The 22409-nt window shown below is 54.2% G+C and overlaps 1 protein-coding gene across 3 annotated transcripts in view; it reads left to right on the top strand.

Moving 5' to 3' along the window:
- Positions 1-22409, top strand: part of ARHGEF17 (Rho guanine nucleotide exchange factor 17) — a 61166-nt gene that overhangs the window by 19638 nt on the left and 19119 nt on the right. For all 3 annotated transcript variants that reach the window (XR_004033639.1, XM_003254743.4, XM_030829327.1), the window contains exon 2: positions 18811-18888. Coding sequence is in view for 2 of the 3 variants with exons in the window: in XM_003254743.4 (XP_003254791.1) it covers positions 18811-18888 (78 nt within the window). In the remaining variant the exon portion in view is untranslated. The remainder of the gene's footprint in view (positions 1-18810; positions 18889-22409) is intronic.

Here is a 22409-nt window from a genome sequence, read left to right as displayed (position 1 = left end):
GTTATGGTGAGAATTTGATCACATCATTTGGTGGCTGGGCTGGACCACAGACCACTGGGGATCAGTGGGAAGCTGTAAAACAAGTTGGAAGGGAGGGAGGGAAGTGACCTAGCTGGCTGAGAAAGAGCCCCAGGGATGGAGAGAAGAGGATGGGGTCACTGAGAGTAGCCCAGATAATCATCTTTGGTAGGGGGATGAGCTGAGCTCCCTGAGGGAGACTTGGAGTTCCCCACGGGCAGCTGTCCAAAGGCTATGCAGGAGGGATGGGACTCTGCAGGCTGGGGGCTCTGCCGGAGTTTTGCTAGCAGAAATCCCCACCCTGCTTTAAAGTTGCCCATCACTGACTCTGGAGCAGCTGGTCTGTGTTCCTTGCCGTACAGATGGGGGCCCAGAGAGGGGCAGGGTTGCCAGAGTCACCCAGTGACTTCTGACCCCAGGACCTTACTTCGGGCTGGGGACTCACTTTGAAGCTCAAAGCCCAGCCCTGAGGTCGCTCTACCTAAGGCAGGGGTTGAGGGTTTGGCTTGAAGGAGGAATTGGACGGTTCTACCCCTCTCTGAATGTGATTTGGGCAGGGAGGGCTTCCTGGAGGAACACCACATGTGAGACTGGAACTGTCCCAGAGGAGACCAATGTGGAAACAGAAGAGGGAAAGCAAAGACAAAGGCTCCAAATTGGGGCTCCAAGGCAGTGCCCCCTGTTCTCTGGTGCAGTCTTCATTCAATGGGAACCACCTTGGAACCTCGTCCTCTGTATGTAGGCTGGGAATACAGGCGGTGCCCTAGCTATGAGGAGGCACAGACTGAGACAGGAACATCAGGCCTGTGTCACCAGGGCAGGGTCGGGGCTGAGGCAGAGATACCCCGAGGCCAGGGGAGCCCAGAAAGTCTAGGAGAGAGAGTCGTGGAGGAAGCCTAGAGAGGCAGGATGGAGAAGGAAGAAGAGGGGTGCAAAGGCTGTTCAGAGATGAGACATGAGGCTGGAGTGGGCAGTAGGGGCCCGATTGCAAGGTGAATTTTTTAAATTAAATTTATATATTTAATATTTTGAATAGATGATATATTCATATGGTTAGGAAAAATCCAAAAGGATAAAAAGTCTCCATCCCAACTGGCTGCCTATTTCCTACCCTGCCTGACCCCAGGCCACCCAGCTAGTAGTGTCTTTGTGAATCCTTTTATCTGCAAACACCAGCAAATTCATCATCTGTTCCCTTCCTGCACACAGATGGTAGCACACCGTTCTGCCCCTTACTCGTTACACTTAATATCATTTGCAGGTCTTGCCTTATCAGTACTTTGAGAGCTTTCATATATATATATATATATATATATATGTATATATATATATTTTTTGGCTTTTTGTATTTTGGGTTTTTTGTTTTGTTTTGTTTTTTGTTTTGAGACAGAGTCTCATTCTGTCACCCAGGCTGGAGTGCAGTGGTGCAATCTCAGCTCACTGCAACCTCTGCCTCCCAGGTTCAAGCAATTCTTGTGCCTCAGCCTCCCGAGTAGCTGGGATTACAGGTGTGCACCACCACGCCCAGCTAATTTTTGTATTTTTAGTAGAGATGGGAGTTTACCATGTTGGCCTAGCTGGCCTCGAACTCCTGACTTCAGGTGATCCGCCTGCCTCAGCCTCCCAAAGTGCTGGGATTACAGGCATGAGCCACCGCGCCTGGCCTCATATTCTTTTTTGTGCTGCATGGTGTCCCATTTTGCAGAATACCAAACTGTATGCAACCATATATTAACAGGTATTTAGGTTTTTTCAGTCTTTTGCTGTTACAAACAGTGCTGCAGTGAACAAGCTTGTTTGTAGGTCATTTCTTAGGAGTGCTGGGATACAGGGTAAATGTGATTCTCATTTTGCTGCTGTCCATGGGGGTCTGCCATCAGCAGTAGGTAAGAAGCCCATTTCCCCACAATCCCACCAACTCAGACCTTTGGATATTTTCCCAATCTGATAAGTCTCAGTGTATTTTAATTTGTATTTATCTTATAATGAGTAAGATTGAGCATCTTTTTCTATCTCCAAGAGACATATGGATTCCCGTTTCTGTGAATGCTTCATATTCTTTGTCTATTTTTCTGTTGGGTTGTTGGCCTTTTGTTTTTATCAGTTTCTAGGAACCTTTTAAATACTAAGGAAGTTAGTTCTTTGTCTGGCATATGAGTTGCAAATATTTTTTTCCTGATTTGTCACTTGACTTTTGACTTTGTTTATATTTTTACCATGCAGAAGGTTTTGTTGTTATGTGTTCTACTTTATCAAGCTTTTATTTTATTGCTTCTGGATTTGGAATCATAGTTAGAAAGGCCTTTTCCACTCCAAGATTATAAAGCAATTCTCTCATATTTTTTCTCTGGTATTTTCAGTTTTCTTGTTTTATTTTACATTTAAATCCTTGATCGATTTGGAATTTATCCTGGTGTGTAGTATGAGTTACGGCTGCAACTCTGTTTTTTTCTGGATGGTTGGTTTTAAGGTGAGGAATGATTTGGTCAGAATCTTTCTAGGGCGGGTGTGAAGGTCAGCTGAGGGGATCGAGGCTGTGGCTGTGGAGGGGCAGGGGCAGAGGGATGAACAGAAGGGCCTGGAGTGGCACCAGAGAACTTGCTGGGCACTGGAAGGTGGCATAACATTCCCAAATTCCTTGTCTGTACTGTGTGACTTTGGGCAAGCCCCATCCCCTCTCTGGGCCTAGAGTATCATAGCTGGAAGAGGCCCTGGACATCGCCCTAGCTGTCCTGGAGGTGGAGGCAGAGAGTAAGACCGTGGAGCTAGCGCCCACTCAGGCTTGGCCCAAGTGGATGGAGGGCTGGCAGCAGAATTCACTGTTTTCCTGGAGTGGGCAGGCAGGAAGGAGGAGAGGAGCAGGCACCCATTTAAAAATACCCACAGCAGCCTGGCACAGCAGGCGGGGGTGGGGGCAGGCCCTCTGCCAGCCCTCTGGATCCAGGAAGGCCAGGGGTTTCTGGGGGTGGGCACATTACCTGCTGTCTCAGCACTGTGGGCCCCGCTATTACCATTCTTGGGGATCCTCTTCTCCCTACCCTGAGGCAGGCACCCTTGTCCTCTCCTTTAGCAAAATAGGGAAGCCAGAGTGGACAGACCACATCCCCCAGAACATAGTCCTGCCACTACCCTGGACTTGCTGTGTGACCTTGGATTGAGTCCCTGTTCCCTGGGGTCCCTATCCATCAAAGGGAGCACCTGGCCTTGTCCTGGCTGTGTCCCATACCCCTAGCCCTTACCCATGTCTCGATTTGGATTAGAGGTAGAGAGATATTAAGGCCCATGCCTCTCTCTCCCTCTGGGAAACTGAGGCCATGGGGAAACTGAGGCCATGGAGGAGACCCTGGACCCCTGCCCTGCATTGCTCCTCTTGGCTTTCCTGGGCCCCTGGACCCTCCTCCCTGCCCCCAGCATAGCCTATACCACCTCCCCACCCCCACTCCTGGGCCCCAGTGGTCAAATTCCAGGGCTGTCATTGCCATGGCAACAGCCAGCTCACAGGGCCCCTCCTCTGGGGTTCTCCACCAGGCCTGTTGTCCAGGGAGGAGGCAGAGAGGGCCTCCCGCCCCTGGGGGCCTGGAGGGTTGGGCCGGGGCGTGGGGCGGGGGGTGCGGGGGGAGGAGGTCAGACTCAGCTGGCTTCTCATTTGTTTTCCAAAGGAGAAAATGGAAAAGGCACAAAGTGCTGCCAACAAATGCTACTCTGTTGTCCCAGAGAGAGAGAGGGATAGAGGTGGTCACCTGGGCTGGGGACAAGAGAGCCACCCGGAAAACCTCTCCCAACTCTCACCTGGAGAATCACCCCACAGAAGCATCAGAGTCCAAAGGATTTTTGAATGGGAGGGGGAGGAAATTTCTTCCTGAGGTGACTGCTGTCCATTTCTAAGGCCACCCAGAGACTGAGGGGTCCAGCCCAGCTTGGCTTTTTCTCAAGCAGACGCGCCCATAGTGGAAGGAGCTACCACGGCCCCATGGGAGAGGGAGCTCCTCAGCCCTACGGATATGCCAGCGAGGGCTGCCAGGGAGGCCTGCTGTGGGAGGAGGGTGCTTAAGCCAACCGCTGACACCTAAGGGGACCTGCCCTCTGAGATTCTGGTTATTCATAACAGCCAATATTTGTTGAACTCATGCTTTGTTCCGGGCACTGTGGGAAGTAAGCCCACTATATTCGCTACTTTGTAGATGGGGAAACTGAGGCACAGATGTGGTCTTCCTGGAGGTCGGGAAGCCATCAGTGGAGAGTGGTCTCTGTCTCTACCCCTCTACCCACCTTTGTTCAGGGCCCCTGCCCAGTGTTAATGTTCTGGTATATTTCCCTCCAGGCTTTTTCTCCGTGTATGTGTGTGTCCGTGTGTGTGTGTGTGTGTGTGTGTGTGTGTGTGTGTTTTAAATAACGTTGAGATGGTGCAGAATGTATGCTTCTTGCTTCTTTCATTTGATGTTACACCCAAATATTTCTCCATAGCATTTCAAAGATTTCAGTAAGTGCATGAATCTCTGGGCCTTCCTGTGGTTGGACCTTGAGGTTGTCGCCAGTTTTCCCTGCTGCGGGAAAGGCTCAGTGGGCATCCTCCTCATGCTGGGAGCCTGGGCCGCTCCCGGGGTCACTCCCTTAGGCTAGAAGATGCTCCTCTCTCCAGGTTCCTAGATAACCCCACACCTCTTCCTTCTGGGGTTCCTGGGGGGCGGGAATCCTGTCTGCTTGAGAGACCTTGAGCAAGGTACTTAACTTATGAGCAAGGTACTTAACTATGCCTCATCATCTTCCTCTTTAAAACAGGGTAATAATAGGGCCTACCCAGGAGGCTTATTGTGAGGTTAAAATAATACCTGCAGAGCACTTAGTAAGCAGCGCAGAGGAATCCCTCAGGAGATCTTCTCCTCCTGGTTTATGCTTTTGCTCTCTTCCTGTCCTTAGGCCCAGCGAGGTTGTGTAATTTGCTCACAGTCCCACAGCAGGTCAGTGCCAGCACTGAGATTTGGGCCCTGGCCCCACCAACCTCTTTGTCTTGAGAACCTAAGCACGCATGACTTCTCACTGAGCCTTGCTTTACCCACGGAAGAGCTCATGAAATTAGGCCCTGGAAGTGTTTTGTAAACTCTAAGGTACTGGGTGGTTCCACTTATTGCCAATAATCACAAGACTGGAAAGACCCTGAGTTTTGAAGGCCGAAACTCTAGAAGTTCAGAGGAGGGGAGTGGGCAGATCTGTGCTACCAGAAAGACTTTCTGGCAGTGGTGGCCTTGTCCTGGGCCTCAGGAGAGTATACCCCGGGTTTGGCTCAGGCTGACCTTCAGCTGTGAATCTTACCCACTGCGCACACCTGTGCACACGCACGTGCGCGTGCACTCACACGTGACTGTGGCTGTCCAGGCATTAGGGCTGGTCACCATTGGTGGATAAATTCAGTAAGGCCTAAAAGCCCAAGCTGCTGTTGGTCAGCCAGAGGCAGAGACCACTTCTTCCAGAGGCTAGGGTGGAGGGATAATTGAACGGGCATGGTCACTGCCCCTGGGCATTCTAACCACCTTATGCTTGCCTGGTGTGATGGGAGGGGGCTTCCCTTGGCTCTGGGTTATGCCAGGGTCCCCAGGGCCAGGGCTGGAGTGACCGACTGATGGGTAGAACTTACTCTTTCCTCAGAGTGTCACCTGGGTCCTGGAACAGGGTGGGAGTAGGAGAGGTAGGGGCCACAGTGCAACCCAGCTGGTTGGGCCTCTCTGGACAAGCTACAGTGGAAGAGCTCCAGAGGCCTGGTCTGGTCTGGTTCTAGCTCAGCTGACTGTCTGCCGCCCTGGGGGTCATGAGACATTTCCTCTTTGAGCCTCGGTGCCCATATATCAAATGTGTATAAATGGTCCCTTCTCTGCCTCCCTCCTTCAAGAGAGGATTGAACATGGACATTCTAATCAGTGCACATTAATTACACTGATACTTGCTTTCATTCATCCACAAATTCACAAATGTGAACTGAGCACTTACTGTGGGCCAGCCTCTGTTGTAGGCATGGAAGCTGCTGGAACAAGGCAGAAGCGCACCCTCCCTTTTGGAGCTCACAGACTTTGTTATATGTCCCTTAGAACCTGGGCAGCTTGCCTGAGTGCAAGCCTGGCACATAGTAGGTCTTTCAGTATGCCAAAAAGGAGGCTGCTGATTGGGGAATTAGCATCAGGCAGTTTGGTCAGTGCCCTGATCTATAGCAGGGATAGGTCAGGGAGGGTGGAAGACTTAAAAGAAACTTCCGGGAAGAGGCAGAGCATAAAAGTTAGATGGCGTTGAAACAGGGCCAAGAGCAAGGAGGGCAGCCCAGGCAGAGAAGCAGTCTACACAAAGGTGGAGAGGTGGGGAGGAGACTGGGGTTGGACAGTGGTGAAGAGACCAGCCTGGCTAGAGGAGAGGCTGGGAGGTCACATGCGTAGGCTGCTGGGGGCTGATTGCACTTCAGGCTTCCCTAGGTCTCTGGTGGCATGAATAGAATTTCTGGCACTATGGTAAGTGGGGAAGACAGCCTCTTTTGGCTGTGGGGCTTCAAGAGCCCCCAGGATTTATCTTCAGCTGAGGCAGGCCCTGGCCCCCTCCTTCCTGCCTCAGCTCCCTGGGGCTCTGGCTGAGGCTGGCCTGGCTTTTCCCAGGGTGCCTGGCCCACAGCCCAGTGAGTCATCTTCTGCGCCAGAGGCAGGACACCCCATCCCACTGACAACACACGACTGCAGCCCTTCCCCCTGCTCCTGGGTCTGAGGGAGGGAGGGAACAAGAGGGGCTGGAAAAAGACCCTGGATAACTTCCTTTCCCACGATCCCAGCCTCCCTGCAGGCTGGGGAACTGGGTGGAGGAGAGGGAGGGGATCCCTGCTTTCCAGTGCTCTGTGCAGGTCAGGAATCAGAGGCTGAACGGTGGTGGTCCTGGGCCACAGGGGCCTGATTCGCTGAGCACTGGTCTGGTGCTGAGCCAGGTTTAGACATTTTGAATGAAATAACTTTTAGAGCTGGGAGAGGAGGGCCCCTGGAGGTCATCTCATTCATAGGTTTTAAGCCAGGGCTTGGATCACAGGCCAGGCCAGTATGTAGGCAGAAGTGTGCATAGGGGAAGGTGGCTGCATTTCCTGGGAGCCCTAACGCAGGAGTTGCCAGATTTAGCAAGTCCTACCCACCCTAAGGCCTCATGGGATTCCCAGTGGAGTCCTTCTCGACTGCCGAGAGCAGGGCAACCTCCCCCACTCAGACTCAGATGTGGGACCCAGAAGATCTGGGTTCAGGTTTCTCTGCCTGTAAAATGGGGGGACAGTCCCAGCCTCTTGGGTGAGAGGATGATTGTATTCAAAGCTTCTGAGCTCCTAAGATGTTTTTCACATCTGTTGGGGGTCTGTCTATCCATCTACCCCTCAAGCCCTACCTCCTGCTTCCCGCTATTATCCATGATGTTAAGAAACTTTTCCTTCCCAGCCTGGAAGGTCCAGCTGTATCTTCTTGAAATTGGGAGGGAGGGAGGCGGATCTCAGAGAAGAAAGAAAGGGAAAAAACCCACATTAAAAAAAAAAAAACCCACGAGTTAAATTCAAACCACATGCACCACAGCCCCTGCCATGTGGGCCTCTGCTGCCACCTGTGGGCGTCTGGTGGAAGTGCAGTTCTTGGGGCTTCAGCTTCCTCACTGGAGCCATAGGCTTAATCCTGAAGCCTGAAATCAGGGAGGAAGATCAAGCTGTCCATCCTCCACCTCTGAGCATGACCTCACCCCCACCACCTCTGCCAGGAAGCCTGGTGGGGAATTTAGAATCCATCTGCACCTTTCCTCTTCCCCCATTTGTTTACAGAGGGGGAAACTGAATCCCAGAGTGGAGAGGAATTTGGCTAAAGTTGCAAAGCAAGACAGTCAATAGATAAGTATTGTGCACCTACTGTATGTCAAGAGACCTGGTCTCTGCTCTTATGGATCTTCTGGTTGTAGAAAGCAGGGAGCAGACATTGAGACCGTCCTATTTCCATCTAACTCCCAGCCATCCACAGAAGAGAATACAGCCTCCCACCTTCTCATTCAAGGTGCTCTGGGCTTGGCTTGACTCCTTGTTAATGCGCTCCGTGACCCTGGTGAGGTCACTCAGCTTCTCTGATATGCCAGTTACTTGGGGTCAAATCCCAGCTTTGCCACATCCTGACTTCATAACCTCAGGCAAATTGCTTTGCTTCCTGGAACCTTTGTTTCCTCATCTGTAAAGTGGCCATAACAGGAATACGTAACTCAGAGGACTGGTGTGAGGACTAAATAAGATAATACATGAGAAACAGCGCCTCACTAAACATTAGCCAGCTGTAGACATGAGCTCCCACCAAGGATACAGCGAGCACGCCTCATTCCCAGAGGTCTAGGAGGGGGCTGGGAGCGCAGTGGGTAGGGGGGTCCCTTCTGGGCTAAGAGTGCACCAGCAAGGTTCAGCAGCTAGAAGTCAGGCCTGAGTCCCAGCATAAGGAGTGAGGGCTACCACCTCCATCCTCCTTTCAGCCAGCAGGGACAGTTTCTGGAAGGAATGGTGAGGTTGGAGTCCCAGTTGGACCCCTCTGGGGCAACAGATGAAATCTAGCCTGTGCAGAAATCATCCCCTTCCTTCGTTTCTCCCGTCAGCATATGAAGGGCCCTGGGTTCACATTCCGTCTCTTCCACTCACTGCTTGTGTGACCGTGGCTCCTCCACCTCCCTGATCCTCAGTTTCCTCAGCTAGGCACTTCTCACTGAGAGTCATGCAGTGTGGTCAGATAGTGCTGGGCTGGAATTACCTTGAAGGCATCCTCACTCACAAATTGGTGATTAATGCTGGCATTTGGCTGGACCTCATCTGGCCTGTCAGCTGGCATACCTACACATGGCCCCTGCATGTGGCCTGGGCTTCCCCACAATGTGGAGCCTGGATTTCAAGAATGAGCAAGCCAAGAGAGCAAGATGGAAGCACATGGCATTTTTATGACCTAGCTTTGGATGTCACACAGTATCATTTCTGCTGTGCTCTGTGGTCAAGGCAGTCACAAAGCTTTACCCAGCTTCAAAGGGAGGGGACCTGGACCTCCTCTCTCTGTGGGAAGAGTCAATACCACATTGTAAGAAGAGCATGTGGGCCGGACGCAGTGGCTCACGCCTATAATCCCAGTACTTTGGGAGGCCGAGGCAGGAAGATTGTTTGAGCCCAGGAGTGCGAGACTAGGCTGGGTAACATAGCAAGACTTAATCTCTAAACAATCTTTTTAAATTAGCTGGGCATGGTGGTGCGTGCCTGTACCCCCACCACTCAGGATGCTGAGACAGGAGGATCGCTTGAGCCCAGGAGTTTGAGGTTGCAGTGAGCTGTCACGCCACTACACTCCAGCCTGGGTGACAGAGTGAGACCCTGTCTCAAGAAGAAAAAAAAAAAAAAGCATGTGAGATGATAGCTATCTTCAAAACATACAATCTACTTGAAGATGATTATGAGGAAAACAGCTCATTACAGCCTTGACATCCCAGAGCTCAAGTGATCCTCCTACTTCAGCCTCCTGAGTAGCCATGGGACCACAGGTGCATGCCACCAGGTCTGGCTATTTTTAGTATTTTTTGTAGAGATGAGGTCTCCCTATGTTGCCCAGGCTGGTCTTGGACTCCTGGGATCAAGTGATCCTCCTGCCTCAGCCTCCCAAAGTGCTGGGATTACAGGCGTGAACTACCGTGCCCATTTATTATTATTGAAGTGACCCCTTCACTTTCCATCTCTGCCATTGAACCCTATGGACCATCACCCTCACCAGTTGTGCAGTCACATGTCCACAGAAGACCCCAACAGGAGTGTACACAGACACACAGAGGAGTCCACACAGAGAGGACACAGGTCATGTCACTCATAATCCCACCCCAGGTGCATACACAGACCCACCTAAGCAGGGCAGTGTCCCCATAGCAGGAAGATCCCGAGGCTCTAAGGAGCTCTCTTTCCCATTCCCAAAGCACATTCCCCAGAATTATGGAGCCCACCCTGAGCAGCCAGTCCCCAGGGAGCCCTGTGGCTTGGACACTTCCCTTCTAGCTGCCTGGGAGGCCTGGGAACTCTGTGGAGCCTTGAGAGGCTCCTCTTTCCAGAAGGGAGGGTCTCTAGGAAACAGGACCTGGCCAGGGGAGGCAGGGGGAAGGGAGGAGAGGAGAGAAGATAGGGGGATGGGATGAAGAAGACAGAGTCCTCAAGCAGGAACAGATGGAGAGACTGAGGCCCCAAGAAGTGAAGTGTCCTGCCCAAGGTCACTTCCCCAGTAAGTGGCCGAGCCAGGATTTGGGATTGAGCTCTCTGGCTCCAGAGCCTGCCTTCTTAATCTCTCTACACCAAAAAGTCCCTCTTTTGGAACTTCATCTCCTCGATGAACTGAGCACCTGAGGAAGGCAGCGGCTGTCAGGGAAATGGATAGCCCATTAGGTTGGGAACATCCCGTACCAACCCTATGCTTGTGGACTTTGGTGGGGTCAGGAGCATCAGACAGTCTGTCTGGGCCATTCGCCAGGGCCGAGTTCCCAGGGAAGAGGATCTTCTTTGACTCTAGCATTGCCTGTGGATGGCATTTTGTATAGCACCTAAACCTTCAGGAGAATCTGTTCATGTCACTGTCTTGGAACAAAAGAGGCTGAAGAAAGGCAACCACCGCACCAGGGAGGTGGGGGTTGGGGAAGCCCAGCTGTGTGCACCAGGCCAGGGGAGGTGGAGTGGGGCTCTCCCCACTGGGGAGAGGGTGGGGTTTAGGAGCCTGGGCCCTGGAGGTGGCTGGTAGAACTGGGTTCTACCTCTTACCAGCCAGGTGACCTCTCAGCCTCAGTTTCCTAGTTTGTAAGAAGGGAGAGTAATAATAATAGAGTTCTTGATGTGGGCCTGCTGTGGGGATTAAAGGAGCCAGGACGTGTAAAGTGATGGTAGGGTGCCTGGCCCCTGAGAATTGTCCAAACAGCATTAGTGGTGTGGCAATTCTGAGATTATGGGGTTCCTAGTGTTCCAGTTTGGGCAGCTCTGGGGCCCAGGCACTCTCTTGACAAAGATTTAATAGGGTTGTGCCTCCACTCCCAGGAGCCTGATGAGTCCTGCTGCCCTAGAACCGGCATTTCTCCTTCACTACCTGCATCATGCTTGCCATTTCTTTCTCAGTTCCTGTCTTCCTGTGTAGACTGTGGTGCCCAGTAGGGCACAGACCTCTTTACTTACCTTTAAATCCCCAGCACAGTGCTTGGCATCTAGTAGGTGCTCTATAAGTATTTATTGAACTAATCAACTAATGAATAAAATAAAAATGTAATTGATTACTCATCCATTAAACCATGTATCTGTGGATTCATTCATGTATTCATGACTGTCATTGATCTGTTCATCCATTAATTTATTATTTATTCATCTATTATGATTCCATCCTTTCATCCTTTCATTTATTTAGCCATTACCATAGGTTATCTGTCCATTTGTTTGTTCATCCCTATGTCTAGCCTTTCTCATCATTGGTTCCATTTGGTCCAGCACCAGCTGGAGGACCAGGTGGCCCCCAGGTGGACAGTGCCCAGATGCAGGAGGTGTGGATGGGCTCAGACTGGGTGGTGTGTCCAGAGATGGGTAGTCAGGGTATTGGGATTCCCTCAGAGATGGGGAAGATGTCAGCAGATTGGGCAGAAGTAGGGAGGGTTAGGTGCTCCCCAGGGCTGGTAGAAAGGTGGTCCCACAGAGCTGGGACCCCCAGCCTGCCCCTCCTGGAGTGGGGTGGTACTCTTGTAGAGCAGAGCCCTTTTTCTCCTCTCTGTCTTGCCTTCCCTGACTAAGGAGCAGGTGAGAGTGTGGCTCTTTCATGGGAGAAGAGGTGTTTATGGTGGGGTGTGGGATATGGAGAGGAGGGCTGGGTAGGCCTTCACTAAGCACCTTGTATACTTACAAAAACTCTTCTGAGCCACACTCATTCTATACAACTGCACGTACCCCAAAGGAAAATAAAATCAGCACTCAGAACAGGAGCTCAGAGGAACAATAGCAGAACCAATCTGCATTGGGGTACCGTGGCCCGCCTGGTGCCCTCAGCCCCCACCCCAACTGACCTCATCCTGAAGGGCTCTGATGCCTGTGCTGTTATGGGGCTCCCCCTGGAAACCCTGCCTCAGCGACCGACCCATGTGCTCCTGTTCCTTCTCTTTGCTTCATCTCCCCCAACCATCAGCCCCACTCCATTGCCAAGACAACAGGCTTGGATCTGATTAGTCATCCTTAATGAAGCAGCAGCAGCAAGCAGTGCCTTTGGCACCAAGTCCCGCCCCCTTCTTGGTGGCAGGGCCTTTCAGTGAACTCTTGTCTTCTGGGCACCCATATGCCTGTGGATCTCTTGACCTCAGGACCTTGTTCATGCCATGCCTCCTCCAGGAGCCCTCCCTGAATACTTTCCCCTGAAGCAGCAGTGACTCTCTCTGCTGAGCCCTATGAGAAAAGCCCTGTGTTGTCTGGGTGCTCCTGGAGGCCAACAAGCGTGGACTGATCTCTGCAGGGCCCCATCCCACTGGAGCTAGTGAGGGAATGGATGCACCTGTCTAAATCCTGAGCCACATACTGCCTCTCAGCCACTCAGAGGAGGCTGATGCCCAGGGTTGTGTAGCTTGAGAGGGTCAGATGGGGGACAAGGTGCCCTGAGAGAAAGCCAGATGTGGGTTAAGTATCCTCAGTGACCAAGCAATGAGCCAGGGTTGGGGCTCTCAGACCACCACTCTGCATGTGCTGTGGGACCTGGATGTCTGGACTGGATCACAGGCCTGTCCATCCTCCCTTTCAAGCCACCACTCAGTCAATTGGTCTGGCTGTTCCAGACCCCCTGCATGCCCAGCCCTGGGAGGAGGAAGAGGAGGAGCAGGCTCCATCCGCAGGGAAGCCCACAATCCATCCAGTTGGGAGGGTGAGAGGCAGAGAGCTGTTGAGGCTGGTCTGCCTGTCGGTCAGTAACTGCTGGGCATGTGGGGAGAAGGGAGGAGGAAGAGCTATTGGGGGCTTGTTTATTAAGCGAGCCTTCCTTATAAGTGCCCTGGCTTACAAAAGGGACAAGGATGCTGCCCTCAGGAAGCATATAGCCTCCTGGGAGGAGACGGGCCTCAATCTACTAATTGCTTAAATGTATATTTACGAACTGCAATACATGGTTAAGGTAAGGAAAACTGAGAGCCTTTAAGAGCAGAAATTAGATGCACATGACCTGAGGATCAGGGAGGGCTTACCCTGAGGAGGTGACATTTGCACTAAAACTGGTCTTTTTTCTTTTTGAGACGGAGTTTCGCTCTTGTTGCCCAGGCTGGAGTGCAATGGCACGACCTCAGCTCACTGCAACCTCAGCTCACCGCAACCTCAGCTCACCTCAACCTCCGCCTCCGAGGTTCAAGCTATTCTCCTGCCTTAGCCTCCCGAGTAGCTGGGATTACAGGCATGTGCCACCACACCCGGCTAATTTTGTAATTTTTTTTTTTTAATAGAGATGGGGTTTCTCCATATTGGTCAGGCTGGTCTCGAACTCCCAGCCTCAGGTGATCTGCCCACCTCAGCCTCCCAAAGTGCTGGGATTATAGGCGTGAGCTACAGCGCCCCCCCAAAAGTGGTCTTTAAGGAAAAGAAAAAGCATTACTAGGAGAGGGAAAAGGCATGGGCCAAGACCTTGAGGCAGGAGAGAGCATGGTCAGTTTCTGGAAGTTAAAACGAAAGTGGCTGGAGCACATCAAGCAAGGAGATGAGAGGAGTCGACAGATGGGCCTGGCTTGAGCGATGGGGATGTCCACTGTGCAGGAAACTCAGGGGAAAGCAGGTTTGGGAGAAGGAGTCAGCTGGGGGCTTGGTGAGCGCGGCAGCGTGCAGCACACTAAAAAGCATGAAGTTGGCTAGGGCTGAGGCACAGCTGCAGGGTGCTTCAGAGCCTCCCTCCATCTTGCGGGGTGGGAGCTGGTGCAAAAGCAGGTTGCTCGCCCCCACCCCTCAGTCCAGATTGAGTCTAGGTTGGGTTCTGCTGTCACTCTGGGCTTTCAAGCAACAGATTGTGAGGATCCTGCTTAGAGACAGTCTAGGGGTGCACAGTCTAGGTATGGGAGCAGAGTCTAGGGGTGGGAGCACAGTCTAGGGATGGGAGCAGTCTAGGGGTGGGGCGAATGGACAGGGACAGGACTGGAACCCTCCAAGATGGTCCCAGATACAGGACACAGGCCAAGCTGGGTTGGGGCAGGGGTAGGGATGATTCAAGGTGGGTGATTTGAGTGAGAGCTGCCCTCCTTCAGGCCCAAGAGCTCCTCCCTTGGGTGGAAGACCAGGGATGTGTATGTGTGCACATCTCTAAATGTCTGAGCCTGGACATATGTGCCTGTTTCTGCCGGCAATAGTTATGTAAACACAGAAGCACTTGTCTGGGCGCAACGATGGATCATGTTCATGTGTGTCGTTTCAGGTCTGTAAGGGACTGTGTTGATGTGGGTGCACTTGGCCTGACGCCCTTGTGCATACGGGTCCAGGCCTGAGGGCAGGTTTCCATGAACGTGGCCTATTCCGTGTAGGTGTGTTCGTGCCCCTGTGTGTGTCCCGTGCTCCGTGGCTCTTCGGTGGGAGCTGCGTTCGGCGTGTGCCGGCGCTGGGTACAGGTGAGGACAGAAAGTACATGTTGCCGCCTTTGTCCACGGGTGTGCGCCGACTTGTGTCCTGGAGCGGGGGATGGGTCCGTGAGCGGACGCCGCCGCGTGGGGGAAAGGGCGGGTGCGAGGGCAGCCCAGAGCGTGCTGGGGGAGATGGGGCGGCGCGGAGAGGGCGGGGACCCTCCTCCCACAGCGGCGCCGCTTGCGCCCGGCGAGCCAGGCGCTGAGGAGGCAACAGCGCCGCCGCCGGCCGGGCCGCCGCGCTCAGATCGACGCTGGAACTGACCACCGCGACCGCCACTGCGACTGCCGCCGCGGCCGGGCTGAACCCTTAGGGAGCGAGAGTGGGAGGCGGCCCCTGACTCCGCGCCGACCCCCGCCCCCGCCGCCACCCCGGCGCCCCCGCCCCGGCGGCGGGCCGGCCGCATGCTGCAGATGGTGAAGACCCTGGCCCAGTTCACCATCGCGCTGGAAGACATGCGCGATCTGGGCCCAGCCGCCGCCTCCGGGGAGCCCGCCGGGGGCAGCAGCACTGACGCCGAAGAGCCTGGGGAGGCCCAGGTACCGGGAGGGGGAGGGGCAGCCAGGGACCTGGGCCATGGCCTAGAACTCAGCCGACCCAGGAGCCAACCCAGGAGACGGTGGGGGGAGGGGAGGCATGGGGCGCAGGGGCTCTCTGTGACCGGGGTTGGAGACCTGGAGATTGAGGGTGAGGAACCCTGGCAGGCGGTGGTGTGGCTGGCAGGGCAATGAGGGTCAAGGCCTGGTGGCACTCCTCTTGCAGAAGTGCCTATAGAAGCCGAGGCTGTCGCCAGTGGTATCCTGGGTCCACAGGCTCAGGAAGGAGAGGTTTTCCCAGCCCTCCTCTTAGGCTTGAGGTGGTCCCGGTGTATGTGTGTGCTGGAAGGTAGAGTCAGTTTTGCACCCCCACTGCCATCCTCCCCCTGCCGCTGGGCCTGCTGGCCCTTGGAGGAGTCATGCTGCGGTGGGAACAGCAGCCTCCCCGTTCTCGCTCAGTGTGCGTACCCCTGCAGGGGAGGGGAGGCGTGTTGGGGCTGTTAACCTGTCTTTGTGTATCTCTGGGCCTGGACTCTGTGCCATGCTCCCGGCCCCAGTGGGGGCTGTAGTTCTGTCCCCTCCCCGAGCTGTGATGTGTCTCTCCACAGCCTCAAGTCTCTGAGCTGGTGGGCCTGGTTCTCAGCTGCGTGACCTGGCTGCGTTTTTTATTTCTGTGTGGGGCGGCTTGCCTTTATGGCGTCTCTGTGTTCGTGTGTGTCTTCACACTGTGCCCATCAGGGTTTCAGTCGTTGGGTTGTGATGCCCCAGTCATCCCAGAGTGACTCTGTCTTCCTGCTGTATCCCCCAGTGCCCACCTCAGTGCCCAGTGTAGCGAAGGTCTGGGGATGGGGATGGTGAGGGATGAGGGGCGCTGTGGGGAGGCTGGGTCTGAAGGGCTGTCCCGCCCAGAACAGGTGGGCCTGCTGTTCAGGCTGACAGCTGCGCTGTCGGCCTCCTGCCTCCCCTGTCCACCCTCGCAACCCCCGCACACTACACCCGTGTCTGGGCACGTGTGGAGGGCTGCTCGCACAGTGACAGGGAGCTGGCCTTGTTTTCTGTGTCTTTACTTGACAGCTGAGTGACAGGCCACTGTGCTCTGCCGCAGGGAGAAGGCTGGGAGAGGCAGGCATTGCAGCGTCAGCCTCCCCGTGTCACCCCAGCCTCCCGGCATCAGGCACAGCGCCAGCCCTGCCTCTCAGGAAGCCTCCCTGACCATGACCATTGTGGTGCCCGCTGGGCCTGATGGGCCATTGTGTGGGCGGGGGAGTGTGGCTGAGGGGCCCAGGGCCGCGCCTGGCCTGGCCCTGCTGTCAGGGAGCTCCCCACGCCGTCTCACTGAGGGGGAGAAAGGGTGGACACTGGTGACCTGCTGCGTGTGGACAGAGCTGCTCCACTCACTGCCGCCTTTGCCTTCACGGTGATGGGAGGGAGGGGTTATTAGCTCCATTTCATGGAAGAGAATGTGGAAACAGGGCCGTTAGATGACACCACAGTCACACAGCCAGTAACGGCAGTGCTGGGGACCTGTGGCCTGTGGCTGCCCAGTCAGTCTGGGCGAGAACTCCAGGGGCTGGGGCCCTGAGAGTCATGAGGTGGCTGAAGAGACCCTGGTCCTTGCTCTGCCACTCATGGGCTGTGCGTGTGTGATCTTGGACAAGTCATGTCACCTCTCTGACGTGACCCCTCACCTGTGCAGTGGAAATGGCAACACCTGTGTCACAGAGCTGAGTGTGAGGCTGAAGCAAGACCATGTCTGCGGGGTGCTGAGATGTCCCTGGAGGGGGGTAGGGCAGGATTAGGCATCTGGGCCTGTCCTCGGGAGGCCTTCCTGGCCCTCCACGCTCTCCCAAGTCTCCATCCTACAGTGAGCCTTGCTCGCACTGCCTCCTTCTGGAAGCTGCCCTGATTTTTTAGAGGTCACAGGAGTACCGAGGATAGATGGTCTGCTTGTCTCCAGAGGCTCTGAGGCTCTGGTCTGCGCTTCCGGAGGCTCTGAGGTACCTTCCCACCTGTCAGAGCCCAGGACTGGCAATGGTGGGCTGGCAAGGATGGGGAGAGCCAGCCCCCCTTCCTCCCTGCCCCAAGGGGTGTCCTTCACACCCCCACCACTGAGTTCCTAGCATGGGAGCTCACTTTTCTGAGTGTGCTTCATTATAGGACACTGTGGGGACAGGCCTTGCCCCTGAGTCCCTCGTCAGAGGGCAAGGGATCTGAAGTGGGTGTGCCACAAGCAGAGGGGGAGCAGTGGCTGGGTCAGGCAGGCTGGACAGGCCTGGGCTCAGGTCCACTAAGACATGAGCCCTGGGCAAAGCAGTGACCAGGACAACCCCACTGGTTGAGTTCCTACCCTGAAGGACTAGAGGTGGAGGCTGGAGGGATGCCACAGACATGGACACCCTGGCATTGCCATCTGCACAGCACCTGCTCAAACCAGTAGGCCTTGATGGCAGGAGCCCGAGATACGGTCCACAGATGCTCAGGCCAAGCCGAGACCTGGGAGGGGAGGGGAGAGAGGAGAATAACCCAGAGATCTGGAGCCTAGAGGAACTAGGGGCCTTGCCCAGGATCACTCTAGGGCCTTAGAGGGGTCAGGAGTGGAGTCTAGGGGTCTAGGACTTGGAGTGGAGTCTCTGCCAGAGAAGGGAAGTTGTTGGGGCTGGTGCTATCTGGGAAGGCTTCCTGGAGGTGGGGATATGGGGGGAGAGGTGTAGGGACTGGTGGAGAGGAGCAGCAGGTAAGTTCAGTCCCATGGGCTGAACACAAAGAAGGCCTTCCAGACAGGGATGAGCACCCTGTGCCTGGGGGTGTGGGTGCAGAGGCTGTGTGACCCCTTGGGGACTCAGTAATTCAGGTCATCAGATCCATAGGATGGAGGCATCGGTGTCTGGGTTTCCTTTTTCCCCTCCCTAACATGAAGAGAATAATAACATGTACCTCACAGGGTGGCCAGGATTATTGAATAATATGTCATGCTTAGAACAGTGCCTGGCACATAGGAGGGCTTAGTTAACGTTTTTAAATGACAGAATTGGGATCCAGCCTTGTCTGAGACTGGCTGAACCCTGATACTGCCCAGCTGTGTGACCTTCAGCACTGACTTCCCCTCTCTGGTCCACAGTGTCTTCCTCTGTAGCAGGGTGATGGTGTCTACTCTTAGGGATGGTGGGCAGCCCAGCCAGGTGGGCATGTCCCCATAGCGCTGAGCCTGAAGGTGGGGTCTTCAGAGTTGGCAGCTGGAGTGGGTGCTGGCCTGGAGGCATTGTTCTTTGCCAATGTGAAAGGTTATTGATTTTTTTAAAGACCCTTTTTCAATAGCCCGGCAGAGGAGCCAAGAAGGGGGTGGATGGCGCAGGGGTGGAGGAGTGAGCACCTAACTGTGCAAGGCCACGTGTTTGAGGTGTAAGTGGGGGGCAGGGGGAGCAGCTGAGCAAAGACCTGGCAGAGTGGAGGGCCTGGGGGCCTCGGGGGAACAGCTGGGAGCCCCGGGCGGCAGGAGGGAAGGGGCAGGAGGGCAGGGAGAGGATGTGGGCGGGTTCTCTGGGTGCCACGTGGCTACAGGTGATGGGGTCTGGGGGAAACAAGACCCCTGTTCACCCTCTGCTCCTGTCCCCACAGGACATGCGGAAGCACGTGGCCATGACCCTGCTGGACACAGAGCAGTCATATGTGGAGTCGCTGCGCACCCTGATGCAGGTGGGGCTCGGGGCCCACTCCCCTGAGAATGGCCTTTCTGAGCCTAGGAGTCTGTCAGATGGGTGTGAGCAAACCCCTTTCATGGACAAGGGACTGAGGCCAGAGAGCCGTGTTCCTGGCAACCATTGCCTTTCCATGGAGAACCCCCAGCATGGCCATCCCAGAGAAGGAGGAAGCCTTCTCCCAGGCAGGAGAGAATGCAGAGGGGTCAGGCCACCCCAGGGCAGGCGTCCCTACCCTGCTGTTCTTCCACGTCCCATCCCCCTGGCAACCCTGACCCTGAACTCAGATCCGTGAACTCCCTCTGGTGTGCCCCCTCCATTGTATTCACTGACTGGGAAGTATGAGTTGAATAGAGTTCAGTATTGAGCACCTGCTGTGTGCAGGCCCTGTTCCAGGTACAGGAGACACAGGGATGAATAAGAGAAACCAGCCCCTGCCACAAGAGCTCACCGCCCTGCTGAGTACATAGTGGAGTATACGGGCACTCTAGAAACATCGAGGGGAACCTGCTAAGCGTGGGGTCAGGGAGGTTTCCTGGAGTAGGTGCTCGCTTCCACCGAGACCTATCTTCTCAGCAGCAGCAATGGCACACTGCAAAGCCAAGTGAGGCCTGGCACATTCAGAGGTCTACGTGGCCAGCACAGAGCACAAGGCACTGGTCCTATAGCGATGCTGTTGGAGTCGGCAGAGGCCACACTGTGGGGGCCTAGAACACCAGTCGGAGGCAGTAGATTCTGCCAGGGTCCCTGGATGATCAGCAAAGGGCTTTAAGCAGGGGAGGTATGTGGCCTGATTCATGCTTCATGAAGTCTGTCTGACAGCTGGGAAGGTGGGTGGCAGAAGAGGAGGTCAAGGCCATTGAGATCAGGCAAGGATAGAGGTTACAGGAAGAGAATGCTGAGGACAGACACTCAGGAGGTGAACTGGTCAGGCCAGGTGTGATAACTGGTTGGATGTGGGGGGCAAGGTGGGGAAGCCCAAGATGATGTCTGGACTCCTGGTCTCGGATAGGTGGGGCCCAGGGGAGAAGCACAACTGGAGCAAGGTGGCGAGTTCAGGCTCAGACATGAACCTGGGAAGGCCCACAGCTGGGATGCACACATGGCCTGGGGCTGGATGAGTGTGGACCTGAGCTGAAGTGGGGCCTGGCAGTCACCGTTGAGGATAAATTTGCCCAAGCTAGCTGGGCAGAGTGACAGCAAAGGATAAAGGTAGAACCTTCACCCTATGGAAACATCCAGAGCGTTCACTCACTCACCATTCATTCATTCACTCACTCCACAAATCCACAGTGAGCCCCTTCTACGCTCCAGGTAGTGTTCTCTGTGCAGGGGCATTAGTGGTAAGGGCCTGTCTTCTGGAGCTCACGGTCTATGGCAGAGACCGACAGTGACCAGCCAGACATCACACACAGTGACATGTGGTGATGCAGAAGTGCACACACAGAGAACCTACACACAACAGGGATACGCCTTAAAAGGAGGGAAATTCTGACGTCCTACAACATGGATGAGCCTGGAGGACACGATGCCAAGTGAAAGAAGCCAGTCTCAAAGGACAAGCACTGTCTGATTCCACTTGCATGAGGTTCCTGGGGTAGTCAGACTCAGAGATGGAAGGTAGGATAGTGGGTGCCAGGGAAAGGGTGCCAGGCTGGGAAAGGAGGGAATGGGGAGTTACTATTTAATGGGTATAGGGTTGCAGTTTTACAGGATAAAAAGAGTTTTGGAGCTGGATGGTCACACATTATGAATGTATTTAATACCATTGAACTGTACATTTGAAATGGTAAATTTTATATTATATATATTTTATCATAAAATACATTGCATTTGTTTATTGTTTTTAAAAAGTGCATGGGGGAAAGGAGAACACAGAAGGAGGCCTACCCTGGTGTGGGGGTCAGGGAGGGCTTCCCTGGGGTTGGGGTATTTAGCTGAGATCTGAAGGGTGGGTAGATTTCAGCAGAGAGAGCCCGGAGGGATGGCTCCCAGCAGAGGGTATGTCAGGGACAAAGGCCGGGAGGCTGGAAGGAACCTAGAGCAGCAGGGAACCAGAGGTGGCCGGGTGGCTTCAGGAAGGAAGGCTGCTGGGCATGGAGCTGGGCTTTCCTGTGCACGCAAGGAAGCCATGGGAGGGATGCAGCCAGAATGCCAGGCAGGAGGAGTAGACATGGCAGGGGCCTGAGGGGGTCCTTTGCCATCCCCTAGGTGAGAGCTGGAGGCATTAGGGTCAGACAGTCCAGGGTTTAAGTCACTTGCATCCTCACTGGGTGATACTAGCCTAATCACCTCACCTTCTCTGAGCCTCAAGTTTGCCTGCGAAATGTAGCTAATCTACCTATCTCCCATCAAGAAGACTTAAAGGTGAGCCAGGCGTGGAGGCTCACACCTCTAATCCCAGCACTTTGGGAGGCTGAGGTAGGTGGATCACCTGAGGTCAGGAGTTCAAGACCAGCCTAGCCAACATGGTGAAACCTCATCTCTACTAGAAATACAAAAATCAGCTGGGCGTGGTGGCAGGCACCTGTAATCCCAGCTGCTCCGGAGGCTGAGGCAGGAGAATAGCTTGAACCCGGGAGGCGGAGGTTGCAGTGAGCCGAGATCCTGCCACTGCACTCCAGCCTGGGTGACAGAGCGAGACTCTGTCTCAAAAAACAAAACAAAACAAAAAAACAAAAGGTGATGACGGCACCCATGCCTGTTCACAGGCAGGAGGCAGGAGCAGTGGAGAGCTGGGAGCAGGCAGGGCCTGGGCATGTCTTTCTACCTCCGCCAAATCTCCTGGACCCATCCAGGGCTGCACTTGGGAAAGGGTGCAGGACTTGTGGGTGGAGAAAGCCAGAGTGTTGGGTGAGCAAGGTGGAGGTGGACAGGAGGATGTCACGTGAACCCCAGGACCGTCCCTGGAGGCAGCCCTGGAGTGTGGGAGGAGGACTGAGGTCTGGCTCCAGGTCAGGAGCATGACTCTAGAGCCAAGCCACCAGCATTCAAACTTGGCTCCATCTCCTGGCCAGCTGTGTGACCTGGAGCATGTCACATAACCAGTCTCTGCCTCAGTTTCCTCATCTGTAGAGAGGGGATAATAATAGACCTGCCTTGAGTGCAGATAATTAGAGAGACATGTTTATAATTTAGCATACTGCCTGCAGCTCTGCAAGCATGGTAAAAAGTTGCATTTAATCTTTGTATTAACCTTGTGAGGTAGATATTATATTCTTTATACAAAGTATACAAAGAAACAAAGACTCACAGAGGTTAAGAAACTTGCCCAGGGTCATCCATCTAGTGCGTGGGATTAGTTGACATTCACCGAGTGCCCACTGTGTGCTAGGCACTGTTCTGAATGCGTTAGAACAGTGAGTTAATTCATATAAGCCTGACTATAAACCCCATTTTGCAGATGATGCAGCTGAGACACAGAGAAGTAAAGCTGCTTGTCCAAGGTCACAGAGTTAGGAAGTGCCACACCCTGGGTTGAAACCCTGTCATTGTGACTCTGGGTTCTCCTTGTCCCCC

Source organism: Nomascus leucogenys, chromosome 15, assembly GCF_006542625.1.
Source record: "Nomascus leucogenys isolate Asia chromosome 15, Asia_NLE_v1, whole genome shotgun sequence".
NCBI classification, from domain to species: domain Eukaryota; kingdom Metazoa; phylum Chordata; class Mammalia; order Primates; family Hylobatidae; genus Nomascus; species Nomascus leucogenys.
Note: the sequence above shows the minus strand (reverse complement) of the source record. Positions and strands in the feature narration are given on the sequence as shown.